Raw genomic sequence first — 25,597 nt, forward strand, 5'->3', positions numbered from 1 at the left:
GAGGTTTGGCCTGCCTTGGATCTGAGCAACTCTTGAGTGAGCAAATGCAAATGTGCCAGGCCTCAAGGATAATGGGTGGTTTCCACAACAAAAGCTGTAGGAGAAACAAGCTGACGACCTGTGAAAATCTCAGCAGGGGTGCTTAACACCTCGGGACTTGCACCAGAAAATAAAAAAGCCAGTAATTCTAGGGGGTGTTGGGTTTAGGGAAGTTACGCAAATTTGCGCAGGATAGTAAACCTAGTGTTAAAGTCTGTCTGACACTGAAATCCAAAGCAAAATGTGCGTTTGCTTTACAGACAGCAGTCCAACACAAACATACACACATCATCCAAAACACAGTCCAACATCCAAATCTCCTCCACTGCCAGCATGAATGATGGGAAAGAGAAGGAGGAACACTCTGACATTCAGGGTTAGAATGAGTTTCATGAAGCAGACTGTGAAGATCAAAGCTGCGTTAGAAGCTTACATCAGCGGTCTCCAACCTTTTTTGCGCCACGGACCGGTTTAATGTCAGACAATATTTTCACGGATAAATACAACAAAATAAAATGATACGACCAAGACGAAAACTGTGGTATTTTGTAAATATAATATTATACGTGAATTCACTGTGTAATCGTGTAACTTTATTAGCAGTGTCCTCCTAAAATGCGCCAACAACACTGAGAGTAACATCCTCCTCTCTTCCCCTTAATACTCTGGTCGCTATGGTAACGCGTAAACATTTCTTTCAAAATAAGACACACAACTACAAAACAAATATAAAAGTACAAGAAAATATATAATTCACCATAACGCTCAATCAGTGAGAGCCCTGTGCTTGTTTCTCTGCAACCAGACCGTCCCACCTGGGCTTAATGGGGGACAATGACACCTGAAGTGTGTTGCTTGTGTTCAGTCTGCTCCTCAATTTTGTTTTTGTCACTGTTACTGCAGAAAACCCCGCTTCACACAGATATGATGTCAGAAATGGCAACAGGGTTTTTAGTGCTGTTGTGACAATCTCGGGGTATTCTGCCATGACTTTTATCCAGAATACCGGCAAAGCTGAGGTCTCGAACATACTTTTAAGGCCGCCGTCATTTGTCATTTCCAACAGTTGATCTTCTTGCAAAGACAAGCTGGATTCACCCAGTTTATTGACAAATTGGTCGCGGATCCATTCCTTGTCAGTTTGTGGGTCTTTGGCACTCGAACTCTTTTAAAAGCAAAGACAGGTGATCGTGCACTAGCTGGGAGAATGATTGCTCAGGCTGAGTCTCTTTCAAAAATCCAGCCAATGTTTGAAACATGTCAAATATGCCTCTGTTTACTGGTCGTCTCCACAATTCCAGTTTGGCTTTATATGCAGCTACCTTATCTGCCAACTTGAAGACAGTTGTCATTTTCCCCTGAAGGGACAGATTGAGTTCATTTAGTAGGCCGAATACATCGCATAAGTAAGCGAGTTTTGCGACCCACTCCTTGTCACTGAAATGTGCTGCCAGTGGTGACTTCTTTTCTGAGAAAAATCTCTGCAACGGCTCTCGTAATTCAAAAACTCTGGCCAGTGATCTCTGATAGGTTCGTAGCATAAACCTATTCGCTGGAACGTTCAGGACAATATGCATAGGGTCATTAACATATGACAGCTTACATAGGTATACATGTGAACAAAGAATACCGTGTGTGTGTGGGTGGGTGGTCAGAGTGTGACCCCATAAACGACTTCCCTAAACCTGCTGGCCTGGAAGTCCAGCAGTTCATCTAAACAAAAGGCACTTAGACTAAAACATGTTTATCCTACCATAAAACAATAAGAGAAGGTACGACCTCTCCCATGCTCCCAGGATGTGGGTGTGAAAGCCAGAACACTCTGGAAGGCACACAACGTCCTGCAGACTACTAAAGATCACACATCCTATCACTACACAATCGATTATACACCTCTAAGCATATATGGTTAAATATTTCTTAATACAAATGACAATAATAAAATCTAAACCCATCATCTCCACCCTGTATTGTCATTTTTTTTCCTTCTTTGACTATACGGCGTATATATATGTGTGTGAATGGGTGGATGACTGGATATGTAAAGCGCTTTGGGGTCCTTAGGGACCAGTAAAGCGCTATATAAATACAGGCCATTTACCATTTTACCACTTACCATATATATCATCAGCTCTACACCACTTGTCAACATTTTCAGTGTAGGCTTCATTTCATGCACACACATTAGCTTTAGCATCCATGTCACTCTGCTTCAACAGTATGTAGTTGGTAAAAGTGTTAGCAATCATTTTATTCACCATCGATCTTACACATGGCAGGATGCAACCTGTAAACAAGCAAAACAATGCCACCAATGTAAGAATGGGAGTCAAAAACTTTAAGAACATATTCCACCATGGTCCAGATGTCAACCAGGCTATCCAGCCTTGTGACGCGTCTCCTCCTGATGTGTGGTCCGCCACATATTTCTGCAGAGCAGTTAAGTTCTGTAGTGCTTCATAGATGTCTCCTCCAGTCGTGTATCCATCTGGGATAAATGTACAACACGTCTCTCCAATCAGCTTACACACTCCTCCTTGTGATGCCATTATTAAGTCCAGGGTCAGCCTATTCTGCAGTACCATCATTCTGATGGCCTTTTGCTCCTCCGCTAAGGCTGTCCCCAGAGTCTTAGTAAGATTAATGTGTCGCAGTAGGACATACCGGTTGATCTCCACGTGATCCCGCACCTCTGCAACTCCGATGTTTGGGATCAGACTTTGGAAAAACTTAATAATAATAATAATAATAATAATAATAATAATAATAATAATAATAATAATAATAAACTTTATTTATAAAGCACACTTAAAAACCAAGGGTATGCCAAGGTGCTTAACAAGTAACATAGAGAGTAGAAGGAAGATAATAGAAATAGGACCAAAGCAAGTACTAAGTATGCAAGCAGGTAGCTGTCACTGATACATAGGAAAGCAACAGGTACAAAGCAAACAAGAAATTAAATGAGCATAAAAGTGCATAATATAAAATCATAAAAGAAATATTAACTAGAGGGAAAGGCAAGATTGAATAAGTGGGTTTTTAGTCTTGATTTAAACAGTGCAATGGAATCAGATGCGCGGAGGTCGAGAGGGAGGGTATTCCACAGTACCGGGGCAGCCAGAGCAAACGCACGATCACCCCGGGACTTCAGCCGAGATCTGGGTTGGGTCAGGAGTAGTTGAGTGGCAGATCTAAGTGTTCTAGCAAGATTATGTGGTTTGAGAAGTTCACTAAGATAACTTGGCGCCAATTTATTAATAGTTTTGAATGTAAGGAGTAGTATTTTGAATTGAATACGGTACCTTATGGGCAGCCAATGCAAGCTAGCTAGAACAGGAGTAATAGGGGAAAACTTCCTGGTACCAGTCAAGAGGCGGGCTGCTGCATTTTGGACTGTTTGCAGTCTAAGAAGAAGAGAAGAGGGAAGACCGTAGTACAAGGAGTTACAATAATCCAACCTGGAGGTCACAAAAGCGTGAATAAGCTTCTCCAGGTCCTCATGTGGAACATAATGCCTAGCCTTAGAAATAAGGCGCAGTTGGTGGAAGCTAGATCTCACTACAGCAGATACTTGCTTATCGAGTTTGAGCGAGCTATCCAGCAATACACCCAAGTTACTTACATAGTCACAGGAAGAGCTAGCAAAGGAACCCGGGGCAGCACAGAGTTGGGCACGAGGGATTTTACTGTTGAACACCACAATCTCAGTCTTCTTATCATTTAAAACAAGAGAATTACTCAGGACCCATTCTTTGACCTCCCGCATGCATTCTTGAAAGTAGTGTAGGGACACAGCAAGGTCGTCAGTGAGTTCAAAATAGATCTGTATGTCATCGGCATAACAGTAGAAGGCGATATTGTATTTTTCAAAGATTGCACCTAGGGGGAGCAAATACAGTGAAAAGAGAATAGGGCCTAAAACTGATCCTTGAGGCACACCACAGCAGACCGGAGCGGAGGAAGAGGAGAAGGTGCCTAAGTTAACTGAAAAGGATCTATCAGCGAGATATGATTTAAACCAGTCGAGGGCAGTGCCTCTAATACCCACAGTGTGCTCAAGTCTTAGTAATAAAATGTTATGGTCCACCATATCAAAGGCCGAAGAGAGGTCCAGTAAAACTAGGACCATAGAGCGTCCAGTATCAGTGATTACAAGAATATCATTAAGAACTCTAACCAACGCCGTTTCAGTGCTATGCAATGGCTTAAAGGCAGATTGAAATTTCTCAGCGATATTGTTCGTGTCCAAGTACGCCTGGAGCTGGGAGAGAACTAGTCTCTCCAGGATCTTGGACAAGAACGAAAGAGAACTTAGCTCCTCCACTCCAAATGCGGAATTCCCGTGGCACTCCAGTGTCTACTGTCACTCCAAAAGAGTTTGGTGAGGCTATATCCACCTCACGCTTCCGTCAGTTGCTAGGGTGATGTTCAACTCTGTCCATGAAGAAGACATGATCTGATAACTTCACCAAGGCACATAATCCTCCCCATCCCTCAGGGAGTGATAGATAGGCTTTATGTCCACACATGAAATACCAATCAGCCAACACTCTTGTTCCTTTACTGCTCGGTACTGTCTTTGCACAGCCTGTCCACTTCTGGCTCTTTGCTTTTACTGGCATTCTGTAAGCCAGGTTGAACTTGCATTCAGTCCTCCTCAACGTCAAGTTCTCAGCACACTTCGCACTGGTCAAGCATTTCATACACCTGCTCTCGTTCTCTGGAGGGCAATAGGAGTATATGTATCTACATAAGTGAAGCGGCAGCTCTCCCACTGACAGTGTTCCATTGTTCATCACACACACCGGTAGTTGAGCTGCGTTCAGTTTGTTCAGCAATATTATGTCCGGCAGTGGGTCTGACACTTGAGGCCAAGCCAATAAGTCAGTTTGTCCAGAACAATTCACGTTCAGAAGTGGCGACTTAGTCCAGGTGATGTTCAGAGGTGTACTATAGTTGGCCTTGGACCAGAGGACTCTGTAGCCAGGGTGAGTTGCTAAGCCTAACAGACACCAACTTCTGTCCGCTGGTATGCTGTACGGCCACAGTCCAGATGTATATGCGGACAACGGCATATGAGCACACACATAGCAGTCCATCCTATTGTTCAAGTGAGCAGTTGTATTCATAAACTGCCACCAAAAGTTTGTAGAATAGCCATGAGGGTATTGGGTGTGGTTTCCTTGGACATACAGGGTCTCCACTGCTGACCATGACGACATCAAAGCCATTACACCCAGCAGGGTAGACAACACTTTTCCAGCCATCTGATGAGTACCTGTGGCTCAGCTGGTTTCTTCACCGGATTGAGACGAGGGGCCCTGGAGGCTTTCCCCCCCCCTTTGTACCCGGTCTTCCTGCCACTTACTCCGAGCTGGCCTGGATGTGTGTCACCTTCTTGCAGTGGCTTTGGTGTATCCAGGTGGGTCGTTCTGCAATTTTCACAGCTGTTGGTGTTGTCAGCAGAGCCTGGTACGGTCTGTCCCACCGTGGCTTTGACCAGCACTTCCTCTTTATGACCTTTATCAGCACCCAGTCCCCTGGCTTCAGACGTTCTTCCTGTACAGAAACAGAATCATCTGGCAGATTATTTGCACTCATGACTTCTTTGCTTTTCAGCATTTTAATCATCCACTCTGCTAGTGTGTTTTCTTCTTCTGCTTTATCATTCTCATTACAAAACACTGGAACTCTAAATGGCCTGCCATATATTATTTCAAAAGGAGTTAGGCCATTATCAGTTGGCGTAATTCTCATATACATTTTCACTAGCTCAATGCAGTCTACCCATGTTCTGCCTGTTTCCTCCATTGTTTTCCTGAGCCTCAGCTTTACTGTGCCATTAGTCCTTTCAACCAGCCCTTCACTTTGTGGGTGGTATGAGCAGTGGTTTTTCAGTGTTATCCCCAGATGCTGTGACATTTTCTCAATTACTTCATTCACAAAATGAGGACCATTGTCACTGTAAATAGTCTGGGGGATCCCATGCTCTGGGATCACATTTTTGCATATTGCCTTAGCCACCGAAATAGCATCTGCTTTCTTAGTGGGGACAATTTCAACCCACTTTGAGAATGGGCACACAATTACCAGGCAGTACCTGTAGGTGTTACAGTTAGACAACTCAATGAAATCCATATGGATTACTTCAAATGGGTAGCTGGGTCTGGGAAACCTTCCTCTTCTAGGTCTGAGGTTCCCCTGAGCATTATGTTTACAACATATTAAACATGCTTTACAAAAATGTTTTGAATAAGCATCGAATCCCAGTGTGAAAAACTGCTGTTCGACTGCTGCCACCATCCCAGCTGTGGAGACATGGCAGAGCCCATGGCTCAAAATTGCAGCAGTCCTATATAAGTTCTTAGGCAATATAGGTTTATCACAAAGATAATAGACATCACCCCTCAGGCTTGCTCCTTTAGTGAGCCACAGCTGCTTCTCAGCTGGAGGTGAGTGTGACTGCATGTCTGCTAACACATCATGTGTAATGGGCATAGTTTGCTCCTGAGATGTCAGAATATGAACCCCATGTGATCCAAGGGCCGCTTCCTTTGCAATTTTTATCTGCAAAGGCGTTGCCCAGTGCAACAGGGTCAGTGCCACGTGTGTGTGCTGCACATTTACAAACCGCAACTTTACTGGGCAATAAGACTGCTTTCAACAGGCTCTGTAAAAGCTTTGCATGCTCCACAGGTTTCCCTGTTGATGTTGTCATGCCTCGTCTTGACCACTGAGCGGCAAAGAAATAAAGTGTGGCATAGGCATATTGACTGTCTGTATATATAGTCACTGCCTGCCCCTCAGCTGCTTTACAGGCTTCCGTCAGAGCCACTATCTCAGCTGCTTGGGCAGACATGGAATGTGATAACTGCCCAGCACAGATGACCTGTACATCATCCACAACAGCAAAGCCCGTTTTAGTCTTTCCCTCTGCTGTTTTAAAACTTGAACCATCAACAAACCAAACCTTGCCCTCAGTGAGTGGTATGTCCGTTAAATCACTTCTAGGTTTACACTGTTTTTCCACATGCTCACGACACACATGTGGTGTACCCTCTTCCTCTGTGGGTAACAGTGTAGAGGGATTCAAAGTTGTACACCGTTTAATAGTTACGTGTGGCTGGGAGAGCAACAATGACATTAAAGATAAGTGTCTTGCAGGTGACAAGAATGTCATTTTAGTCTGCAGCAATAAAACATCCACCTCATGTGGAACTAGCAGGGTCAAAGGGTGAAACAAAACAATTTCACCAGAACACTTTACGGCTTCAGCAGCTGCACACACAGATCGCACACAGTGAGGTAAGGCACAAGCCACTGAATCCAGCCTCTTAGAATAATAAGCTACTGGCTTCATTCTACCTCCACATTTTTGTGCTAACATGGATGTCATAAAATGCCCTTTACAGTCAACAGTTTGAACAAAAGGCTTGTTATAATCTGGAAGCCCTAGAACTGATGCTCCTGTCAGCATCTGTTTCAGCATGCACAGAGCTTGCTCCCCCTCAGGGGTCCAACTCAAACTTTCTGACATAGCCAAAGGTTTACTGTACATCATATCTAATAATGGCTGCGCAACTTCAGCGTAATGGGGCATCCACGATCAACAGAAATTTAGCAACCCTAGAAATTGCATCATGTGTTTCTTTGTCTTTGGCCTAGGTGCTGCCAGAATAGCTGTTTTCCTTTCTGGATGTATGCTCTTCCCTGCAGCACTAAGCAGATGTCCTAAAAATGTCACTTCTGTCTTTACCCACTGTAACTTTGAAAGTGAGGCCTTGTTACCTGTTTCAGCTAAGTGAGTTAGCAATGTCAATGATACGTCTCTACAATTCTTCTCTGAATCGGATGCAATTAAAATGTCATCGACATATACCAACATCTGTGAATGTGATGGAACTACAAAATCAGACAGACAATTTGTAATACTCTGTGTGAAAATTGTAGGACTATCACAAAAACCTTGCGGCAATCTGGTGTATGTGTATTTTTTGCCTTGATACGTAAAACCAAACCAGCCTTGTGAATTCTCATGCACTGGTATGGAAAAAAAAGCATTACTTAAATCCACCACAGTGAAGTGTGTCTTGTCTGGTTTGAGCTGATTTAACAAAGTGTGGGGGTCGGGGACGCATGGAGCTATACTCTCCACTGCCTGATTTACAGCTCTTAAGTCTTGAATCATGCGCCATGACTGTGAATCAGCCTTTCTAACTGGGAAGATGGGTGTGTTACATACTGCCTGTGGAGCTTCAACTAGTATCCCTGCTTTAATCATATCCTCTATTACTGGTTTAATGCCTTCCACTGCATCAGGCTTCAAGGGATATTGTTTCACTCTTGGCCTAAAAGACATTTTGGGCTTTATTACTACTGGACTCGCTGTTATCATTAACCCCACATCAGTCTTCCCAGTAGACCAGAGATTCTCTGGGACCTGTTTAAGCTCCGGGTGATCTTTGACATCTAAAACATATCATTCTGTTCTGTCATTCTCACCTCCCTTTAAGTGTGTTTGTGGTGTAGTATGTGTCACCCATCCCAGCTTTTTACGAAAGATGCTGTGCTGCATGTCTGTCTCCCAACCCCCTCCAGCTTGCTGCCACATTCCAACACTCTCCCCCTGTCTCACCAAAGATGCTAAGTCTGTCCACTCAGCCATGCCACTCTTTGTCAATGAAATATGTGGTGTCTGCCCTGTAAAAAGTTGTTGTGCAGCTTCAGAAAGGATCACACTACATCCAGCCATGGTTTCACCATCAGTGTATATTGTTTTTATGGTGATCCTCTGTGGGCCTAATTTCAGCACTTTATCTGTGTAGGCCTCATCAGGCCCAGGCGTGGTCTTAAATCTCAGTGTGACATGCAAGTCTTCTGGTGCCTGTGTGTCGTGGCTGGTTGTCAACATTTCCTCAGCCGCAGCTAACAGTTTACAGTTTATTTGATCAGGTCTGGAGGCCGACAGGTCAAGTGTCCAGTAATAATGCAAATCCCCACTGTCCTGATGAACCATTGTCTCAGCAGTTTCTCCTTTTCCTGCGGCTATCATCCCAATGGATGTTGGAATTATTGAAATTCCAAGTTTCATCATCATATCTCTTCCCAAGAGGTTCACCGGACAAGTTGGGCACATTACAACTGAACCCTGAGCTGCCTCTCCTGTGGTAGGATCTCTAATCCACACTGGTTTAGAGATTCTATGCTGATTTAACTGACCATTTGCAGACTTCACATAAATTGTGCCACTTGAAGGGTCAACTCCTGACACATGATCTTTTAAAACAGTTTTATCTGCACCTGAATCACACAGAAATTGAACAGTTTTGCCTTGCACAGTCAACGTGCGAACTGGTTTTACTTCTTTCCCTGACAGATTTAACAATACTTCAGTTAAATCTAGAGTCTGAAACACAGGCTGTTGTAAATTCTGGTAAACTAGGGGATCATTTGTACATGTATGTGTGTTAGCAGTATCAACAGGTGCTAGTCATTTATTATAATGAGGGTTTCTTGCATCAGGGTGTCTATACTCTTCAGGCATGCGATCAGGGCACTCTCTTGCGTGGTGCCCCTTTTCCCCACATGCATAGCATATATCGTTCTTTTTGCCACGATTCCCCCTAAATTGCCATGAGCCCCTATTTCTCCTACTCCTGCCTCTATTTTTCTCTCTTCCAGCCTGTCCCTGAAACAAAATTTCACCTGCTAAAAAGGCAGCGGCCGCAGAGCTTTGTGATTTCTTTTTTTTATTTTTAATAACTTCCTGCGCATGGCGGGCCCAATTCATGCATTCAACGGACCCGTCAGTGTTATGACTAACATTTTGTTTTCTGATAAAATCAGCAATGGGTGAATGAAAGCCATTCATCAAAGTATGCTTTAACTGCTGCTGGCCTTAATGGGCTGGCCTTCTCTGCACTCTCTTCAAGGCCGCTATGTTCTTTGAAAACTTCCTCTAATCTCGCCCTGAACTCATGAACATCCTCTCCTTCTTTCTGCACACATTGGGCAATTTTGTTGTAATCTACAGAAGCTTTAAAGGTAGTTCTAAGACGCTCATAAACCCCATTAACTTGGTCTCCTAAATTTGCATGGCCATAGGGTAGGACGGTATTACCATCCCTCCCTATGTAGGTGCCTCGCACCCGAGCCCAGTTATATGTGAGACACTTCCTAAAAGTGGCTTCTATTTCCTGACCGTTTAAGCGGTACGAGGAGCAGAGTTGCTTGTGTCGGGCGATAAATTCATCAACATTAGTCAACGGGTCTCCTAGACCTTTACATGCCTCTGCACATTCAGATTCAGTCCATGGCCTGTAAACATAAATAACACGGCTTGGGTCACCTGCAACACCAAAATGGGGATTCGCGACCTCCACCATGGGAAAGGTATCTGCTGCATGGACAGGGTAGACAGGCATGCCAGCTGCACCCGTCTCATCCCTTTTAGCTTTGGATCTAGTGTTATAAGGGCTTAAATATTGTGCTGCGGCATCCCCAAACTCCTGTCGCACTCTATCTTCCTCCTCTCTCTCCCTCTTTTCCTGTTCCTGTTTTTCTTCCTCCTCTCTGGCCTCTCTCTCCCTCTCTAATGCTGCTCTACACTGTTGGTCCCTTAACGTCAGCACCACTGAAGTAGACTGTACCGTCTCGTCTTCAGGTTTCACAGCTAATGCCTGCAAAGCTGCTCTCTTCGCGTTCACTGCCTCCTGTCTTTTCTGCGCCTGCTCTAACCACAGTTTAGCGGATGCCAGCTGTAACTCTCTCTCCTGTTTCAATTTCCCTTTTGCACAAGCTGCCTTTAATGTCAACTGGTCTATTAACATTTGACATTGTCCTACAACCAATTTACCTTCAAAATCATATTTCTTGCGCCAATGTCCTAAATACTTTGTGCTTCCAGGAGCGAATTTCATCATAAACTTCTCATCACCCTCCAACGCACTCTTGGTTGCTTGGGAACCCATAATAACAATAAAAGCTGACGTCATAGACCGCGTGTTCTGCTCCGCACCCACTCACACAAACACACTCACACAACAACAACAACACAAAATAGGCCTATTGTCCAGCACAGTCTGGACCCCGCGGAACTTCTCAACACCTCACAAAGTGGCGGAGGACTCACTACAGTACCTCACAAAGTGGTCTGTACCTATCGCTCCACAAAGTAGCGAAAAACACCGTACTTAGCCCCACAAAGTGGCTAAGGGTCAACACACTCACACAGTTATAGAGTCGGGCTCTTCGAAATTACTTGGTGTTGCTCATTGCGTGCAGCATCAGTCCCGTCAGATCCCGTCAATCGTCATCCATCGAGGAGAAAAAACAGACGGCTAATCCACCGGCCCGATGACAAATTCTCACGCCTCGGGTCTTTGCTGCAGGGCCTCTATAAGTCCTGGCTGACGTCAGTCTTTCGGCGTGTCTCTTTTCCCCTCGGTGAATGTCGATTCCAAGGATCCGGCTCGAAGGACCAATTAATGATAGGTTCGTAGCATAAACCTATTCGCTGTAACGTTCAGGACAATTTGCCACACAGCAAGAACAAGACACAAGTAGGCAAAGTTCTTTATGTTTCCGTGCACGGGGAGGCCTGTCTGGAGCCAAGTGTCATTCCAGCCACTTGACCTCCGTCAGACTCTCAGCCAGGTTCCCCATAGCACTCCTTTTATTGTGGTTACATGAATATGCATAGGGTCATTAACATATGACATCTTACATAGTTATACATGTGAACAAAGAATACCATGTGTGCGTGCGTGCGTGCGTGCGTGCGTGCGTGTGTGTGTGTGTGTGTGTGGGGTCAGAGTGTGACCCCATAAACGACTTCCCTAAACCTGCTGGCCTGGAAGTCCAGCAGTTCATCTAAACAAAAGGCACTTAGACTAAAACATGTTTATCCTACCATAAAACAATAAGAGAAGGTACGACCTCTCCCATGCTCCCAGGATGTGGGTGTGAAAGCCAGTGCACTCTGGAATGCACACAAAGCCTACTAAAGATCACACATCCTATCACTACACAATCGATTATACACCTCTAAGCATATATGGTTAAATATTTCTTAATACAAATGACAATAATAAAATCTAAACCCATCAATCTCCCTCGGGATAACCACCTTATTTCTGTGTGCAAGAGAAGGCGCCTGTGCTCCGCGTTCATCTCCTCACAAAGTTGCTCGAACAGGCGTGAGTTGAGGGCGTGGGCTTTGATGTGGTTAATAACTCCAACAACATCATTCAATACGCTGTTAAGTTCTGGTGGCATTTTTCAGCTAGCCAGCATTTCTCTGTGAGTGACACAATGTGTAGATTCACATTCAGGTGCAACCTCCTTAATCCGAGTAGTCAAACCAGACACCCGTCCGGTCATGGCAGCAGCTCCGTCTGTGCATATGCCGACACAAAAAGACCATTTAAGTTTTCCTGATACATAATCATCCAGTGACCTGAATAGTTCTGTAGCTGTGGTTTTGGTTGGCAATGATAGTGCACACAACATATCCTCATGCACATCCTCCTGATAAAGGTATCGCACATAAACAAGTAGTATTGCCTTATTGTCCACATGTGTGGACTTGTCAACCTGCAAAGCGTACCACGGTGATGTATTAATTCTCTCCAACAACTGTGTCTCAATGTCCTCTGCTATTTCCTGAATCATGAACGAATCGTTCAATACTCGAGAATCATTTTACTGACTCATGAATCATGATTCACAAACCCAACTAACTCGCTGACTCATCCCTGTTGCTGTTAGCAGCAATATATCTAGCTTATAATTAAAATTGTGGAGAAAAACACAACATCCAGCATGTCTGTGAAGGTTCTCAGTCATCCAGGACATCGTAGTCAAAGGAGTTAGCAAAGAAAAGCGTCTGGACTTCTTAAAGTTGCTTGAAGACGTTTCACCTCTCATCCGAGAAGCTTCTTCAGTTCTAAGGTCAAATGGCCGAGAGTCCCAGATTTAAACCCAGTGGGAGTGTCCCCCCAAAGAGGGACAAAGGACCCCCTGGTGATCCTCTAATCACATGAGCCAAGGTATCTCTCTTTCAACAAGTTTCTGTGCCTCAATCTTGTTCTTCTCTCCCTCATAACAAGACAGCTTCTTCTGCCTGAGAACATGTTGGAGTGATTTGCTAATCCAGGGCTGCTTATTGGGGAAAATACTTCCTGTTTCCAAAGTAATCCCCATTTTTCCCAGAAAGAAATGTCAGTAGAAATCGATGATCTAAGTGAGAACATGAGCCTTTAAAAAGTCCCAGTGGGTGCAGTCAGAGCAGTCCCTCAGTCCCAGTATAGAGTCTTTGGTCCAGACTGGAACCACTGTGTGCCCAGTTTGAGCTCTCTTCAGTGCTGTGACCTGACAGACCCAGAGGGGCCATCACATCACATGTAGAAGCTCCCCTAATGGAGCCACAACACATGTCCAATACTTAGTCTGTCTTGTTGGACCAACTGGAAGAAATGATTCAAGGACTTAGTCACAGAACAGAGATTCAAATCTCCAAAATCCAACTGGCTGCATCAGGACATATAGTCTGAAACTCTGCACAGTTTCCTGTTTGAAGCTGCTTCCTGTTGGCTTCAGCTGTTTGGAGTTTCCATTTTCTAAACTTCTACATTCTGAACCTTCTTCAGCTCTGAACAGATGATGAAACACTGAATGATTTCAAGTTCACACTTTGTCTAATAAACTTACATCTTTCATTCTTTATACAGATTGAGGGGCTGTGGTTTGTCAAAGATCAGCTGTGATTATCTGGCAGCAGCGCTGAAGTCCAACCCCTCCCATCTGAGAGAGCTGGAGCTGAGTAACAATGACAAGCTGCAGGATTCAGATGTGAAGCAGCTGTCTGATCTTCAGCAGAGTCCAGACTACAGACTGGAGACTCTGGAGTAAGTAGAGTGATGGAGTGAGTGGGTGGTGCTGTCAGCAGTATTGTACTAAACACAGTCAGTATGAAACAAAGATCCAGTGTTTCCTGTAAAGCTGCAGCTTCTCAGTGAAGCTGTGAGAGGAGAATGGTGACAGGCTTCAGGATTGGACACAAACACTTCCTGTTTCTCACCTTTATGGTCACCATAGTAACGGCTGACACGCTCTGATCAAACGCTGTCAACAGCCAATCAGCTCTCTGAACAAAGCAGCACGCAGACCAATGACTGCATTCATTTCCAAGTTTAAAGCAGTGAAGAACACAGTCTGTAGGTGAGGAAGAAGTTAGTGAGAGCAGATGTTTGGATGGAATTCCTCCAGTTAACAGCTGGAACATCTGGATTGTTGGGCTTGTTGTTGGGGTTCCTACAGAGCTCAGAGTGGACACACCAAGGTTCTTCTAATGAATGAAAGTCCAAACTCAAACTAGGAGGGAAAAACATTTTCATCAACTTCAATAAAAATCCAAAGATCAGAAAAAGTGAAGCAACAATGAGTCCTAGTACAGTCCCAGCACTGAAGTCCCTGCTGCTCTTTATACTGGATGTGCTGCATCACTGACTGACAGCTGATGAAGAGTCTCTGGAAACACTCGTTTATCTCCTCTGCTCTTCCTCCTTCTCTCTGCAGGTGGATATGATGGTAAACAGGACGGTGTGTGTGCTGAGAGAGGAGCAGCTGTGTCCTGATGATCCAGAGAGGTTGAAGCAGCAGCAGCTTGTGTGTAGAGACGCTCTGACTGGGCCATGTTACTGGGAGGTGGAGAGGAGAGCTTCATCCAGCAGTGACTGACAGAGGAATGAAGTGCAGATGACTGTCAGTGCTGCAGAGTGAACTGCTCTGAGAACAGCTCCACTGTCAGACACAATGTAGAGTCCAGCATCATCCCTGTGTGTCCCTCTGGATCTGACAGAGGATCATCAGTGGATCTGGACTGCTCTGCTGCTGCTCTGTCCTTCTACAGTCTCTGCACAGTCTCTGTCTCACTCTGGAAAGATTTTACAACTTGTGTAATTACAGAACATTAATATTATATTCAAACATGTGATCTTCTCTTTATTTCTGAATCTTTACCAAATAAAGAAAAACTAACAAACAGAACCTGTCGTGTCCTTTTTCTCCACATCTGTGAATCTTTTCTGTCTTTTCCTCTTTTCCTCCTTCCTGCAGCTCCATCTTCATCATTCTGTGTCCAGTATATGTGAACATGTCCAAAGCATCTGAGCCTCATGTTACCCGTTTGTGTGAGTTACGCCTGTCGTTGTGTTGTGGTGTAGAAATCAGGGGCAGGAGACAGCGCTGGATCTCTGAGTTCTTTACTGTCAATTTCTGCAACATCTGCAACATCTAGAAATGCAAACCTGTGAGCTGTGTGTGTCGTGCATCTGCTCGGCCACCTCTCCTCCGGCCGTGCTGGAAGCAGCTGTGTTTGACAGTTTTATCCACTCTACAATAATCTAACAAATTAAATGTTCAAAAATATCAACTTAAGCACTTCAAAGTCAACAAAAAGCTTAAAACAATTAAATAATATTTCACTGACAAAACAACAGCTCATAAGAACGACACACAAAATAATACAGAAACAAACAAATACAACTTATTAACCAGGATCCATGTTTTTGTCACAAACACTGAATCAGCTGATTCACTCTTTATGTTTCTGAGTTTGTTTTGTGATCATAGTTCTGCTTTCTGTGTCTTCACTGTGTCCCACGTCTCCTTACTTTGGACTCTGTGTCATATTTCCTGTTTTACTTTGACAGTCCTGTGTTACTGTTTCCTGTCTGGTGTGTGTAACTGGTCCCAGCTGTGTTTCCCTCCTGTCTCAGGTTCCCTGATTACTAAACTGCGTCCACGCCTCCACAGCTGGATTTCAGAGCATCCAGCTGTGGTGAGTGATGGAGACACTTTCTCTGCTCAGTGATCAGGACAGTTTATTGGAAATCAGAGAACATAAAGGCTGTTTTTCACCTGCCCGTTCTGAAGCTGGACATTAAAGACTGCTGGCTTCAAGGACATTAATCCCAGTGTCAGCCAGCCAATAACAGCCTGTGTTTTTCAGCTCTTTAGGAGTCAGACATGAGAAAGACACAGACTGCTAACCTCTCCCTGCAGGAAATAAGCTCCGCCTCTTCCTTTCCTGGATATGAGTGATTTGATTCTGACATGAGTCACAATGAGTTTTCTGTTTATTGTGACTTAAAGCGAGCAGCAAAGACACTAAACTGTGTGTTTCCAGCTGAAGCTGCTTTTTGTGTTGCTCCCACAATACTGTCTAAGACAGTCAGTGAGGAAAACTCAGTTTATGCTTCCAAGCTCATTGTGAGAGGACACATTGTGTTCCTACAAGTGCTGATTTTGTCTGCATCCCTGAGTTCAGTGAGCTGCCTCCAAGGACTTGTGAAACCCAGAGTGTTAAGGCTGCATCTCCCAGATGTTTCCACCTTTCCAGCAGAGACGATAAATGTTCCCACAAAGGCTCAGCCAACCACTGCTTTACTTTCTGAGTGTTGGCCTCAAGAGATTGCTCAGTGAGCACCTGAGTGTTTGTTTCTGGGACATCGGACACTAACTGGAACTTCAAGTCTGGTTCTGAAGCTGCACATGCAAAGACTGTTTCTGGTTGTAGAGACCTGGCTGTTCCAGGGATTGTAAACACCCCCCCCCCCGCCCCCCCACCCCCCCCACCCCCCCACCCCACCTCCGGAGAGCCGCGCCAGCCATCCATCTCTGCTGGGGCTCCTGTTTGAGAATGTAGGAGTGTAAACTTCAAATATCTGCTCGGTTTGTCAAGACATCACATATTTGCAAAAGTGCTCCGACGTTTTTGGAGACGTCTGTGACCCACCAGCTTGATAGTTAGCCGGGGCGAAAACAGTGAACTCCCAGCACATCGTTTTCAAACCCCCGCGGTCTTTGGCTACTCAGCTTAAACATGATATATAAGTCACTTAGATAACTTAAAACTGTTGTTGTTTGGCTTTTTTCAGTTTTTTTTGTTTGGTTTGGCTGAGGTTAAAGTTTTCACACAGCTGAATAAACGTCAAACTGGTTAAACAGAAGTGTGAGACGGTCAAGAGTTTACTCCAGTGTCCTGTTGTATTTTAGACAGCAAGGAGCAGACGGCTGAGTTTATTAAACTCCTCCAAGACAGCGGTGACACAAATCTGAAGGCCAGACCGTCACAGCCGCTCACTTCCAGCCTACCTGACCTTTGGAGGACCCGGCCCACGTAGACCTTGAAGGCCGGGTCCTCAGGAGGATGCAGCCTGTGAATTTGGACACGCCATGACACATGATGTTCTACACCTGATGTGTTTAAATGAGCTCTACAGGTGAACAGACTTATTAACGTTAGCAGCATAATAAACTGTCCTGTCACTGAAGGCCCAACAAGGACGTGGTGCTGAATGGATCCAGACCCCTGCTGACTGTCTTTGCAGCTTCGGTCAAAGGTACAGTGTCCATGTGACCCTGAGAGCAGGATACAGCCAGAGGTGAGTCAGCAGTTACAAACTAAATGCTGCTGACATGAATCAAACTGCTGGATAACCCACTGGTCATGAAAACGGCACCTTTCTGTTGGTTTTTAGCAAACACAATTTCACTTAAAGTTTGGCCCAAATTACCATCCAACATTTCAAGTTTTCCTGACTACAAATCCAGAGATTGTGACTCTGATGGTCAAAGACCAAGAGGGGACAGAAACCTGGAAATCATCTGTTTACCTGCAGGTAAGGTTGCTGCCAGAAGCCAGAGCAGAAATGACCCTGCAAACATCTGGTTATTTCATAAAAGTTCAACTGAAATCATACTTAAGTCTCTTTTCATCTGCAGGTCAGCGTCCTGTTACATGTCTGTTATCTATCTTTGTTCCTTCAGCACCAAGAACAGAAACCTTAATGAGGAGTGTCCCAGCTGAGGCCCGAGTCCCAGCAGCTGAGAGGCTGTTCACAGTTCGCTCACAGTTTATTGAAAGAGTGTCTGAACCTGTTTTAAACCAACGTCTGGATAAACTCCTGCAGCAGCGTCTTATCAATGATCAGGAGATGGAATCAGTCAGATCACAGCAGAGCAGATAAAGCACGAGACGTGATGGACACGAGGAAGTGAAGCCAGCTCACTGCTGATCGCTGCTCTCTGTGAGGAGGATCGATGCCTTTGCACAGAGCTGAACCTGAATGAAGACAGACTTGGAAAGAGTCTGTGGAGCTGTGACCATGAATCTCAAAGACCACTGACAGTGTCATTGTGATCGTCATGTGACGTGTTTTTAAACTGCACTTTAGTTCTGAAAGTGCCTCTCGTTAAAACCTGGACTCTGATTAGATGCTGAGCAGGACATTGGATGGACTGAAGCAGAGTCTGGGACCTCAGTAATTATTAGTGCACAAACCAGGAAATATGTGAAGCTCCATTAATGCTGAACCACATCTACAGGTTGAAGAGCAACACCTCAGGTTATCTGGGACCAGCGTCTGTTTCCAACAATATAACTGAAGCTGTTTTTACCTGTAATGCTGGAATAACCTATTGAATCACATGATCAGTGTTTACAGTCTGTTTACTGAGGTTTAAACTCTCCTCTGTGCTTCTGCTTTGAGCAGCACTTTGTGCTTCTGCCTGTTTAAATAAAGTTTTGCTGCTTTCTTATGCTGGAGTTTGACTTCAGAGATCAGGGGCCCGTTCTTCGTACCTTATGCACACCCCACTTTGCAGTTATTTATTTGTAAAAAATATTTGGAATTATGTATGATTTTCGTTCCACTTCTCACGTGTACACCACTTTGTATTGGTCTTTCACGTGTAATTCTAATAAAATTGATTCATGTTTGTGGCTGTAACGTGACAAAATGTGGAAAAGTTCAAGGGGGCCGAATACTTTTGCAAGCCACTGTATTTGCCCCCTCTATCCAGTGCTCCCTTGTCACCTTTCTAAACGCCTCCCATGCTATGGCGTTTTGACGGTGTTTTACTCATGGGAGACTACAGTGATGTGAAAGAGAAAATAAAAAGTGAGCTATTGGAGCCAATATCCATGGTGTAAGTACAAAGATCCATCTGTCATGGCCCTGGGTCTTTTGACCTAAAGTTTTGAATTTTGTGCATTTTTGGCATTCTGTATTATGTTATGTCCACCTGTTATTCCAAAGGTTTATTCTATGGTCCCTGGGATATTCTGTTTAGTTTTGTTTATTGGATTCCCTCCTCGTGTCTTTGCCCTCTGTCTACCTCTGTGTGTCTGTGTTTATATAGTTGTGTGAGTTCTTGTTACTTGTTTCCCCTTCTTGTGTTTTATTCCACTATGTTTATGCATGTTTCCCCATGTCTGCTCTCTCCCCCGTGTTCTCTCGCTCCCTCTCATCTGCCTCTCCTCCACTCTCGCATCATGTTTCCTGTTTTATTATGAAGTTCCTGTGTTTCCATTTTCATTCTGTTCAGTCCCCCCCGTCTCGTTATGGTTATTCATATCAGTTGTGTTCCTTGTGAGTTGTGTTCACACTTCCTTGTTATCCCTCTGTGTATTTAGGTTAGCATCTCCCTCAGTCCTGCGTTGCGTCCTCCGTCTGGGCTCTGTGCATGTCCCAGTTTCCTTCCTCGTGTATTTAGTGCTCCCATTATAGTTCATGTTATTTTTTCCAGTTTTTGTTTTGTATCACTTTTTCCGTGCTCACTAATAAAAGTGTATTTGTGTTTAGGTTCCCATTTTGCCTAAGTGAGTTTGCGTTTGGGTCCTACCCTGCCTGTACTCAGCTGCTTTATGACACCATCAGTGCATCAGGAAGATAAACTCAAGTGGTTAGGTGCTTGGTAAATAGTTGAAGCAGCTGAAACCTCAGGAGGAGGAGGTAAAGCAGGAACCATCATGGAAGGACAAACCCTTATAGGATGAAGCACTAATCATGGCTCCAAGTACAAGACCAGTAGAGGCTGGTGTTTACCACACCAGGCAGGACCCTAGGTGCAGTCTGTGCAAAGATGCCCGCCATATAATCAAAGATATTAAATTGGCCCTCCAGTGAGATGACAGTGCCCGATGTGGCACACAACTCATTTAAGTTTGAGACCCCTGCTGTAACTTCTTACAAACAACCTCCACTGCTTCAGCAACTGAAGCACAAGTGAAAGATCAAACATTATATGAGACCAATGTTTCACCTGTTCAATAATGACATCTCTCACCTTCTCAACAAAACCCAAAGTGTTCTGGATGAGGTGTTTGGAGCTGCTTACAAATGGGTTGCGGACAGAAGACAGAAATGTTGAGGTGTTATCGGTGACCAAGCTGACCATCCACACAATTGGTCTTAAACGTACACCCTGTTAATGTATCATTGGTAACCCATAACACACCTCTTTCACCATCTTATAATGCTGTGATTGCAGTCATTCCCCAACTCTCTGTGAATGGTACTCATAAGATAAGATAAGATAAGATAACCTTTATTAGTCCCACGTGTGGGAAATTTCTTTTGTTGCAGCAGTGGACAGTGCAAAGTTGCATAGAAAAATTAGAGAAAAAAACTGGAATAATATATCCATAAGATACTGTACACAATAGAATAGAATAAAATAAAAAATAAAATACTATATACAATCGAATAAAATAGAATACAAATGCTATAAACAATTAAGTATAATACAACTATGCCAGAAAAGAGTATTGCACTTACAGTTATTGCTATTGCACATGTGTGGATGTGTGTGTTTGATTAGTTGAAGTCTTTGTTATAGAGTCTGACAGCAGTGGGCAGACCTGTGAAATCTCTCCGTCCCACACCGTGGGTGCCGCAGCCACTGAAGGAGCTGCTCAGTGCTGTCACAGTCTCCTGCATGGGGTGGGAGATGTTGTTCAACAGGGATGACAGCTTAGCCACCATTCTCCTGTCATTTACCACCTACACTGTGTCCAGAGAGCATCCTAGAACAGAGCTGGCCCTTCTGATCAGCCTGTTCAGTCTCTTCCTGTCCCCGGCAGAGATGTTGCCGCCCCAGCAGACCACACAGTAAAAGATAGCTCAGGCCACCACAGAGTCATAGAAGGTCTTCAGGAGAGAGCCCTTCACTCCAAAAGACCTGAGTCTCCACAGCAGGTACAGCCTGCTCTGTCCTGAATTATGAGACCAGTCCAGTTTATTGTTCAGATGAACACCAAGGCACCTGTAGCTGTCCACAGCTGACCATACCTTGGATGTTCAGTGGTTGCAGTGGGGGATGTTTGTGCCTGCGGAAGTCTACCACCAGCTCCTTGGTTTTACTAGTGTTGATCTGGAGGTAGTTCTGCAGGCACCAGTCCACAAAGCCTTGTGTCAGTTCTCTGTACTCCTTGTCATCCCCATCAGTGATGAGGCCGACTATAGCAGAGTCATCAGAGAACTTCTGCAGGAAGCACTGGGTGGAGTTGTGGGAGAAGTCTGCAGTGTAGATGGTGAAGAGGAACGGTGAAGAGGAACGGTGTGTGTCGGACAACCCTGTCCGACACACAGCCCTGAGTTCTCACATACTGTGGTCGGTCAGTGAGGTAGTCCAGAATCCATGTTGTGCTCACCAGGCGCCGAAGCTGAGCTAGGACCAGCCGCTCCAGGATCTTCATCAGGAAGTCAGAGCCACCGGACTATAGCTGTTGAGGTCGTTGGGGCGTGAAGTCATTGGCACTGGTATGACACAGGAGGTTTTCCAGAGCTGTGGGACTCTCCCCAGCCTCAGGCTCAGGTCGACGAGGTGCTCCATCACCCCACACAGTTGGTCTGCACAGGACCTGACCACCCGTGAGCTGATGCCATCTGGACCCTCAGGTTTCCTGGCTTTAATCCTCCTCAGTTCCCTCCTAACCTGGGTGGTTGAGAGAGAAAGGCTGGAGCCTTGTGTTGAGAGTGTATTGGATGCTGTTGTTGGGGGTGGGGAGGAGTGAGCAGGGTGAGTAGAGGGGGTGTTAAGTATCTGAGGTGTCAGAGGTGAAACAGCAGCAGTGGGGGTGGGTAAGTCTGCAGCCGATGTTGAAGACTGCCTCGTGGATGAATCAAATCAGTTGAAGAAATGATTCAGTTCATTTGCCCACCTCACATCCCCCTAGGCAGAAAGTTCTGACCTTTGTGGCCTGAGATGGTTCTGAGACCTCCAGACCTCGCCAATGTTGGTTTGTTGAAGCTGGTTCTCTATCTTCTGCCTGTAGCTGTCCTTCCTTTTCCTTATCAGTCCCCTCAGCTCTCTCTGCACCCTTTTCAGCTCCTCCTTGTCTCTAGATTTGAAGGCCCTCATGGCCACTGATCAATGGTCACGACAATTTGGATACTAATGATCATGGAACTGACCTCACAGCCCATTGTTGTAGCTAGATTCTGTCATTATGCAAATGTACTGTTTATAAGGTTGGGGAAACCTGCAGTCTGCTGAGACTGAAGACGTCACCAGTTGGTGATGAAACATTTCTCCCATTCTGGTGCTCTTTAAAGAATTTTTGAGATAAAAGTAAGGTTGGAGATTGGCCTATAATTAGATAAGACAAATGGGTAAAGTGATGACTTTTCTCTTGTTCATAGTCCCCTCGTGCTTCAAGAGGACCACCGTCCTGAAGAAACCTAATGTGAGCTGTCTCAGTCACCCAAAAGCACTTACTTCCATCATTATGAAGTGCTTTGAGCGTATAGTCAAAGTTCACATCACGTCTTCGATGCCTGCTCGACCCGTTTCAGTTTACATGAAGGGCCAAAAAGATTCACAGATCATGCAATAGCATTAGCTCTGCATACTGCCCCCTCACAAGAAAACAGCCAGAACAGCATCTAAAGAACGTACGGTTACGGTGTAACCTTGGTTCTGTGAGTGAGAGGCTATCTCTCCACTCCGTTACATATTCCAACATGCAGGCAATATGCCAGATAGAGAGTCACACGCCACAGCGAGGTCTGACTGATGCATAAACCGGCGAACCGCGGGCAACAAGCCAGGGGAACGCAGCAGGCCGAGGAAGGAAATATGACCTGTCCATTCCCAGAGTCAAAGCCGCCCCGTGCCATCGACAGACAGGGAAGGGGGGCCTGGCAGCCTAGCCAGCAGAAGTGGAGGGCTAAGCATTAGGAGGACCCGAAGGTCCACTCCCAGCACCGAGCAGCCACTATGTGCTGCCCGCAGGCAGATGAGCAACAAGAGCGAACTCGCAAACAAGACACTCATGGTCAGTCATTCAGTTACAGCCCACTGAGCGGGCCTGTGCAGGCCGCGTAAGTCGTGACAGGCAGGCGTGCACCAGACAGAGAGCCAGAGCTGCAGGCTGGAGGACTCACACTCACTGGCTGACAAGCCCCATGTGCACACTCTGCAAAAGATCTCCAGCTGGGGCCTGAGAAGCCTAGGGCCAGAACCTGGAATCCCAGGAGCAGACTGAGGAAAGAAGCACAGCTCACTGAGCTGACGATCGGGTACCCCACTGGCCGTGCAAACCTGCAACATGCGGGCAAGACGCCAGACAGGGAGCCATCGCTGCAGGCTGAGGAACACTCACACACAGCGAGGTCCAACTGGAGCGTAAACCGGCGAGCCGCGGGCAATACGCCCATCTGGACGTGGGGAGCTGGCGTCCTAGCCCACCAAAAGGCCACATGGGGACTAAACCCGAAGGCAGAGTGGCCGCTAAGCACTGTCCGCAGAAAGGGGAGCAGCAAGAGTGAACTCCATAAGAGACAGTCGTGCACAGGCGGCGCTGCAGGCTGGAGAACACTCACTCGCCAGCTGAGGAATCAGACTAGGTAAACTGATGAATGCGGGCAATAAGCCAGGGGAGCACAGCCTATTAAGCCACTCGAGCATGGCAGCTAGCTAATGCCATGACGCACAGTTGATGGCCAAGCAGGATGTGACGCAAGGCCTGTCCTAGGAGCCGAGCATCCAACTTGCACTGTCCCACAAGGGGAGAGGCTGGTGGCTTAGTCCATGGAGAGAAGAGGGCCCAAGTGGGGGGGGCTGGCGGTCTAGTCCGTTGAAAGGCGAAGTGGGGACTTAACCCGAAGGTCTGCCCCAGGGCCGAGTGGCCGCTAGCACTGTCCGCAGAAAGGGGAGCAGCAAGAGTGAACTCGAGAATGAGACACTTGTGCACAGCTGGTGCTGCAGGCTGGAGAACACATACTCGCCAGCTGAGGAATCAGACACAGCGAGGTCCAGCTGGCGCGTAAACCGGTGAATGCAGGCAATACGCCAGGGGAACACAGCCTGCAGCTGTAGCAGCTATATGCCAGAGAGAATCCTGGCTAAAATAGGCTGGAGTACACTCACTCGCCACAGCGAGGTCCAACTGGCGCGTAAGCCTGAGAAATGCAGCTAACATGCCAGGGGAACACAGCCTGCAGCTGAAGTGGAGGGCAGAGTCAGGGACATGACTCACCGGGGGGTGTCAGCTCACTGAGCGGGCCCCTGCCGGCCATGTAAACCCACAACATGTGGGCAATCTCCTAGACAGAGAGCCATCGCTGCAGGCTGGAGAACTGTCAACCACTGCCTGAGATGTCAACGCAGCGTGGCTCGACTGGCATATAAACCTGTGAACCGCGGGCAATATGCCAGGGGAACATAGCCTGCAGCAGGAGCTGGCCACTAGGCCCAACTCAAAGGATGTCAGGGGGCAGGAGGGCGGCTGGAGGACAGCTGAGTCTTAGCTCCAAGTCCTCCCTGTCTCACCTGTATACGGCCGTCTGCGAAGGACTCAAACTGGGGCCGGAGATCTCCAGGGCCCCAAGTTGGAGTCTTGGCGGCAGGGCGAGGCCCAAAAGCTCTGGGCCCCCCTACCCTGGCCATATGCCCGCACAGGCACCTCAACAGCGACGTGGCTTCAGGGTCGACCGGCAGCCTCATCAGGCAGCCCTATGACCAGAGCCGGGGCTGACAGCCAGAGGTGGCGACAAAAAAATGAGGTGAAAGAGGAGCCGGTAGTATGGCATATAAGCGAGGGCAGGTGCGAGGAAGGAGCCAACAGCCGTCCTGCACCGTCTGTGTCCCCAGCCCGCCTGCAGCTGTCACTCCAAGTGCCACTGATGGAGAGTCAAATGGTATTATTTAACAGTGCTTGCCGCTGTTCTTCATTTTGCTTGTCTTGCCGTATGTTAAATGGGTGACTGGACATTTCATTTTGGCTAGCTTGTTTATTAGCAATGACTTGCGCCACATTCATGTGCTCCTTACTTTTTCATGTTTGTCAAATAAAGAATGGTTAAAATTCTTTGAGCATTTAAAAAATGCACCTGATTTGTCTGCTAGATGTGGATGAAAGCGGCAAATCTTGCACCACATTTCAGTGCACTCATTGTTAGCTTCAAGCCATGGCACATCTTGGAGCCACTTTTCTGAAAAAAAGTCTTTTCTTCGGCTCTGGCGTTTCTTAGCTGGTGGCAGCACACCAAAGAAGCTGCTTAATGTCTGGGGTTTTTTTTTTGGACATTTAGCTGGTGACAAGAAACACGTGGAAGGTTAAATGACACGATCAAGTATGCAAAGGCACTTGGTAACGCAAGTGTCACTAGGCATTCCTAATTTTTGTCACGCATGCGTACCTGCGTACCAGTTATGTGCACCCCTGTCTATAACACACAGACAAACAACCCCTCACTCAATAACT

The 25,597-nt window shown here is 46.0% G+C and overlaps 1 protein-coding gene across 2 annotated transcripts in view; it reads left to right on the plus strand.

Moving 5' to 3' along the window:
* LOC134634088 (NACHT, LRR and PYD domains-containing protein 12-like) overlaps positions 1–15,090 on the plus strand; it is a 245,424-nt gene extending 230,334 nt beyond the window's left edge. For both annotated transcript variants that reach the window (XM_065471633.1, XM_063483150.1), the window contains 2 exons: positions 13,773–13,949; positions 14,620–15,090. In XM_065471633.1, the coding sequence (XP_065327705.1) occupies positions 13,773–13,949; positions 14,620–14,629 (187 nt within the window). In that variant the 3' untranslated portion in view covers positions 14,630–15,090. The remainder of the gene's footprint in view (positions 1–13,772; positions 13,950–14,619) is intronic.
* The last annotated feature ends 10,507 nt before the right edge of the window (positions 15,091–25,597 follow it).

This window comes from Pelmatolapia mariae, linkage group LG9 (genome assembly GCF_036321145.2).
Source record: "Pelmatolapia mariae isolate MD_Pm_ZW linkage group LG9, Pm_UMD_F_2, whole genome shotgun sequence".
Lineage (NCBI taxonomy): Eukaryota > Metazoa > Chordata > Actinopteri > Cichliformes > Cichlidae > Pelmatolapia > Pelmatolapia mariae.